At 36.5% G+C, this 6,586-nt stretch overlaps 1 protein-coding gene across 1 annotated transcript in view; it reads left to right on the forward strand.

Moving 5' to 3' along the window:
• The window catches only part of CPA3 (carboxypeptidase A3), a 28,453-nt gene extending 25,591 nt beyond the window's left edge, over positions 1 to 2,862 (forward strand). Inside the window, 1 exon segment of the mRNA XM_016221716.2 lies at positions 2,675 to 2,862. Within this exon segment, the coding sequence (XP_016077202.2) occupies positions 2,675 to 2,862 (188 nt within the window).
• The last annotated feature ends 3,724 nt before the right edge of the window (positions 2,863 to 6,586 follow it).

Raw genomic sequence — 6,586 nt, forward strand, 5'->3', positions numbered from 1 at the left:
CTAAAGGCCAACAGAAAGTGACATTTTTCAGGTGCTAAAAGAGCTATCAACCCAAAATTCTATACTCAGTAAAAATATCCTTCAAACATGCAGAAAAATAAAGGCATTCTCAGGCAAAGAGAATTCGTCAGCTGCAGACCTACCCTTTAAAAATGGCTAAAGGAAGCTCTCCAAGTAACAAAGAAATGATAACAGAAGAAGTCTTGAAAGTATAGAAAAGAAGAAAGAACAATGGATTAGAGAATGAATGAATGAGCGAATGAACTAGATTATCTTTCTCCTCCTGAGGGATGAATAAAAAATTATAACCCCGTCTGATTGCTGCTCAATGTACATAGAGAAGTACTCAAGACAATTGTACTTAAAAAGCGAGAAGGGGAAAAGAACCTAAATGCAAGTTTTCTATATCTCACTTGACACGATAAAACATTGATTTTAGTAAGTTGCATATGTATATTATAATACCTGGAGCAACCACTAAGAAAACTATATAAGGTTATATACTCAAAAGCAATATTATAAGTAAATCAAAAGGGAATCCTAAAAATGTTCATGTAACCAAGCAGAAGGCAATGAATTCAAATACTAAATATTAAATATAATTAAAGATATAAAATATAAAATAAACTCTTATTTCAGAGTAATAGAAACAGAGGGAACAAACAAAAATCAAATAAAATGGAAAATTTAAATCTTAACAATAATTTACCTAAATATATTCATTAAAAGACAGAGATTAGCAAGCAGATTAAAAAATATATGCTTCACCAATACACTATCATTAACCCAATTCAAGTGTAACAGACAGGTTGAAACGGCAAGTCTGGAAAAAGATATGCCATGAAAACATTAATCAAAGAAGGCATGGCCATATAAATATCAGGTAAAGTAAATTTCAGAGCAAAGAAATTTTCTAGAACCAAAAAGGGGCATTAAGAATAATAAAATAATTCACCAAAAGGACATAATGATCTTATGCAAACCGATTTCCCCTGTGATGCTTTTGCCAAACTTTAAAATTCATTTTTCCAAGTTCTTGATTGATCTAAATATATATCATTGTGCCTCCTTCCTTTAATCTCTCTTTTCTCCAGCACTGCCCTCTCTGAGTTTCTGTTTCTGTTAATAATGTGGATTTTTTAAGCCACTCAGATTGAAATCTCACTAATTTTTATCAAATGTTGTGACTTCCAAATGTTGTGTTTCTTACATTGAGCCCTCAATTCTATTCTGAGTGTGGTGAGTCTACACTGGCACAGCTTTCATTTCCAACCTCCCTGCTGGTCTCTATTCTTTCTAATGCGGATTCACCATCTTAAGTGTAGCGCCACTGGCTGTTATTGCCTCCCAGACAAACCGCCTTGGCCTGATTTATCGGGTTTTCTGAGTTTGCCTACAAACTCTCACTGCTCCATTGGTTCCAGTCCAGCTGGATGTCACTGGCCCCTAAAAACGCTTTCATGCTTTCCCGTCCTTGTGGCTCACTGGCCAAAATGCCCTTCTTCCATCTTCATCTGGAAAAGTGCACCTTTCTTCAAGCCTCACCTCAAACACCACCTCCACCACGAAGGTGGAATTAGAGCAGGCACTGGGCATGAAATGCCATCTTCCTCACCAGGCATAATCTCTTTCTGCCTTAAAATCCTCATAAGATGTTGTCCCTTTCCTATAGTACTTATATATTCTGTCCAGTCTCTATGGCTTTGCATCTCTGACTTCTCTCCCCTAAATTCTAAGTTCCTAAAGACACCAATGGCATCTCAGCTTTGCCTGCCCTCCCACCCTCCACAGTGCCAAGTAGAGTGCATTATACATATGAAAGGTTTAATAAATATTTGTTGAATAATTTAAGAGCCAGTCTATCTCTTTCCACCAAAATACTTCTCTGTTTTTTTTAATCACAGCTTTGAATTCTTATCTTTCAAACCTAAAAATTTTAATGTCAGTCAAACTCAATACTTGTCCTGGAACATAAATCATTTTATGTACCAAAAAAAATGGTTTTCCTATTATGTAAAGCAAAAAATATATATGAATGAATATTAGTATTTATATACACTTACATAAACCTTATGTGTATATAACTTCTAGATGTATTTATATTTTCAATCATTTTACCAAATAATAATATTTTTAATAAAATTTCATAAAAGTTGACATGGAAAAGTTGAATTAGGAGATTAAATGCATCCTTAAGATAACTGATTTACACTTTCTTGGTCTTTTAGCTATAAAAGAGTTTACCCTAGCAAATGACTAGAAAGAGAGCTGAACTGTTAGAAAGAATGTAATTTTGCAGAGCTTGTATGTGTAGTTTTCATTGGTGGGACTTCAGTGACCCCTCTTCAGTGATTTCCTCAGCGGCTTGCCCTTGCTCGGACAGACTCCATCTGTGATAGTGTGTGCCAGGAAACAAACTCACTGTAGAGGACCAACCCAAGCAAAATGTAATTTTGAAAACACAGCATATATTTAAAATGTGTGGTGGGTATCAAAGCTATGATTATATTTTACTCGACACTCTGTACTATGCAGACCACTACTCCCATTCATTACTGCAATTAACTGTACACATAATTATTTTTTATGGCTAATTTTACACCAGTGAATTTCCATTTCAAGACAAACATTAGCATTTGTTTCTAATTAAGTATTTACTGCTCATGTTTTACAGACCCAACATCAGGTTCATCTTTAGACTGGGCTTACAACTTGGGCGTCCAGCACGCATTTGCCTTTGAGCTCCGAGATAAAGGCAAATTTGGTTTTCTCCTTCCAGAATCTCAGATGAAGTCAACCTGCAAGGAGACCATGCTAGCTGTCAAGTTTATTGCCAAGTATATCCTCAGGCATGCTTCCTAAAGAACTGCCCTCAGTTTGAAATAAGCCAGTTAATTCTTCTTTGTGCCTTTCACCAGAATGTCAATCTTCCATTATCCCTAAATAAAGCTTCCGCATCACCTTGCTCATTTAAGTCCTATGTTATTTCTTTTTGCTTTTGTTTTCTCTTAATAGGAAGTTAACAAATAGCTTTTTTTAAAAAGCTTTTAACTACCTTTCTTTGCTCCAATTAAAGTTCAAACCCAGCACTAAGTATAATTTGACTGTTTTCAAAGGTGATATACAGTGGGTCACAGAAAAGAGTTGAGAATCCTCAGTTTCTCCAGAATCAGATTTTCAGTGTGGCTTCAGCATTTTATGGGCTAATATAGTAAAATTAACACATTCCAAATGCATCTTCTGGTTTTTTTAACTATATTCTCTATATTCCTCTATTAGCATTAATAATAAAGCATTAATGTTTCTCATGCATTCTGTTAATAAGAAAGAATATCTTCAATTTTCAAAAACCTATTTTGCTTACATATGTATATTTTTGTAATACAAGTAGATATTGCTTATATCTTCACAACAGCAAAAGCATGTCCTAGTGTTATCAGTGGGGAGCTCTCCGTGTCCCAACCAGCTGCTGGTGGAAGTGGACTTCTTGCAATGCGACGAGAAAAGGAATTTTCTGAGACTCACATGGGACAATGAGTGATATTTATTTGCATGGACTTAAACCCCTGGGTTTCCAAGGTCCCATCTCCCTCCATCCCATCAAGGAAAAGTCCAGCTGTGTCTTCAGCAGAGCTGAGATTAAAGCCGTTGTCCAGAGTTTCTGCTCCATATTTTGTGTTTCCAGCTGCAGTCCCTTGTGTGTGGGGTCCACGTGGCCATGTGAGTGCAGGAAGCAGGGACAAAGCCGGGGGAACAGGAGAGAGAATTCCTTTGGGAATTACGTATTCCCGGATTTTGTGTGCTTGCAGTGGCTCCACCCCTCTAGCCAGTTATTTTTGTTCCCAGGTTAGACTGACAGGTAAGTATTTTCCCTATGTCACCCCGACTTTTCTGCACAGGTGTCCATCTCCCCTTTGTAGATCCCCTTCCCCCAGTGACCTGCAGAGAATGGACTGGTAGCTCCCCGTGGAGTTCAAACTGCAGCTTCCTGGCGAAGCTGCCTTGCTCACGAATGCCTGGCTTCCCTTTGCTTTCTTCCTATTGTTAATATCTAGCTAATTACAACAGTAACACTAGCAAGAAATAAAGTGGTTCATATGGGGATCAATCTCAGTGCTTTAAACAACCAGTTCCCCTCAACATAATATACGTTAAATTCAAAACAGTTTAACCTGTCATAACCAGAGGGAACTACCTGCCGAAACATCTCTTGGCAGCTGCAAGCACAGCCAGGACGGCTGGTCAGCTTCGAGGCCGGCCCGTAACGGATAGAAAGGAGGCCTGGAAATGCAGGACACCTTGAAGAGAGAGAGAGAGAGTCATGCTGACCAAGGGCACTCAGAGTAATTATTACCTTTACACTCTCTATAATGCTGTTGTTTAGAGAGGGTTACAAAATACCTTTTCCCCAACCTTAGTGCTTCAATACTGCATCAGGTGACCTCAGTGGTGTCTACATTCCAGAAATGCAGAACACAGACGCCTGACAGAATTTGAAGCCAAATAGAAAGTTCCTTAACTTCCTATAATCTAACTTTTCAGAACACTTTGCATAAAATTTTTGAGGATCCGTAAGATCCTGAGAAACTGGGTCAACAAATAATCTGGGACACTCCTCATAAATCCTTTAGGGCCCATAGAAGAATGAGTGCCACCAGACCTACAAGGCGATAGTGTTTCTGATGGAGGTAGGGAAAAAGTTCCCTGTGTAAAATTGTCGGAGGGAAACCAATACAAACTAACAAGACTGCTTTATAAGAGGAGGAGGGAGACATGAAAGAGCCAATAAATTACAAGACAGACTGTGGTTAGGATATTAAATTGTTCCTTATAAAAAATATAACATCTATACGTAAACATTTAGCATTCAAAACTGGATCAGAACATGGGATTGTAAATTTGTCCTATTAAATATGTCACATGGGAATTATCCACTAGCTTACTCAACTGAGAAAGGGCTGAAAAATTCTAACCTTAAAATTTACATAAATATTTTAATTCCATTGGCTGTATAGATGGAGGAGGTGAGAGAATAATCCCAATTGTTGAATATCATCCTGGGTTATTCAGTTTACAAAGGACACAAAAGTTTTACACACTATTTTGTTAAGCAATTATGTAGTTGAACATTTATTTTCTCAATCAGAGGAAAATCATTTGAGTAAAAAAATCAAAAATTCTAACAAGACCGTTTTTTAGCTTAATTACATAGCTTTTTTGTATGGTTTCTCAGGATATTTTACTCCTTTGACTTTATATAAATTATGAAAATAAATAGGCAAAGAAAAATATCCATGTTAAAATTAAAAACTAAAGCTTTATAGGAAAGTTTTAGTACTCAGTGCTGTGAGTCTTCCCTTGTCATTTCTCATTTACCAGTAAGAGCAATTTGCACACAAGTTACAAGTGATGCTGTCTCTTACAGCATGTCTCAGACAAAAAAAATTCTTCTGAATCATTCCTTTTCTAGTATTCTTACTACCATATTCACTCAAGGGACATTGTTTTATATTTTGATTTTTTTTTCTTGGCAGTGGTCTAATGGCTGAGACACACATCTCCATTATATAAGAAAATAGGGTGGGGGAGGTAGAAGAGGCTAAGGGGGGATAAATGGTGATGGAAGGAGACTTGAGGGGGGTGGTGAACACGCAGTACAATACACAGATGACGTATTATAGGATTGTATACCTGAAACCTATGTGATTTTATTAATCACTGTCACGCCAATAAACTCAATTAAAAAAGTAAAAAAAGGAAGATTTTACTGATTTACTCATGTAAATAAATTTGAGCTTCCAATGGGTATTATGACTCCAAACTGATTTTAAAATATCTTATCAGAGGTACCTTCCCCACATCCTACCCAGTGGATAGATCCTATAACTAGGGAATGAGTAAACAATAGGCTCGTTGACAAGAGCCTGCTTCTCATTGAAGACAAACATCTATGCCTGGTTTTGTTTAGATGAAAAAAGAAACAAGTAAATCCCAGTGAAACTTACAGGAGATCACTGAGAATACAAAAATTCTCTGTTCTCAGGTTCCCCATAGCAACTTGTTCCTGCAAAAGTGTTTAAATTACTTTGGCCATTCCAAATGTATGGACGTTGGGTATCATAAATATATGAAAGTTGTTGAGAGTAAATCTTAAATGTTCTCAACACACTCAGGAAAACGTAATTATGTGAGGTGATGAAGGTGTTAAATAACCCTGTTGTGATCATCATTTCATAACCTATAATGTACAAATAATCAGGTTGAAAACCTTATATTATAAAATGTTTATGTCAATTGTATCTCAATAAAACTGGAGGAAAAAAAAGAAGACAATATGTGGCTCTTGCTGGGATATTTGTAACTGTACATGTTACAACATTTTGAGGCAACTTTACATATTTTCACTCAGAAAATTAACTCACTAAAATAGGAGAAGCAGTATTCTACCATTTAGTGAAGAAAGAATTTATAGAGAATTATGTGAAGTTCAGATTACCTCTGGTCATAGAAGACGCCTCCTTTTCATTCAAATAGTGACGTGCAGAAAATTATGAGTGGAACTCAAATTAGGAGTAACAAATATATG

Source organism: Miniopterus natalensis, chromosome 6 (genome assembly GCF_054644295.1).
Source record: "Miniopterus natalensis isolate mMinNat1 chromosome 6, mMinNat1.hap1, whole genome shotgun sequence".
In the NCBI taxonomy this organism is placed as follows: Eukaryota; Metazoa; Chordata; class Mammalia; order Chiroptera; family Miniopteridae; genus Miniopterus; species Miniopterus natalensis.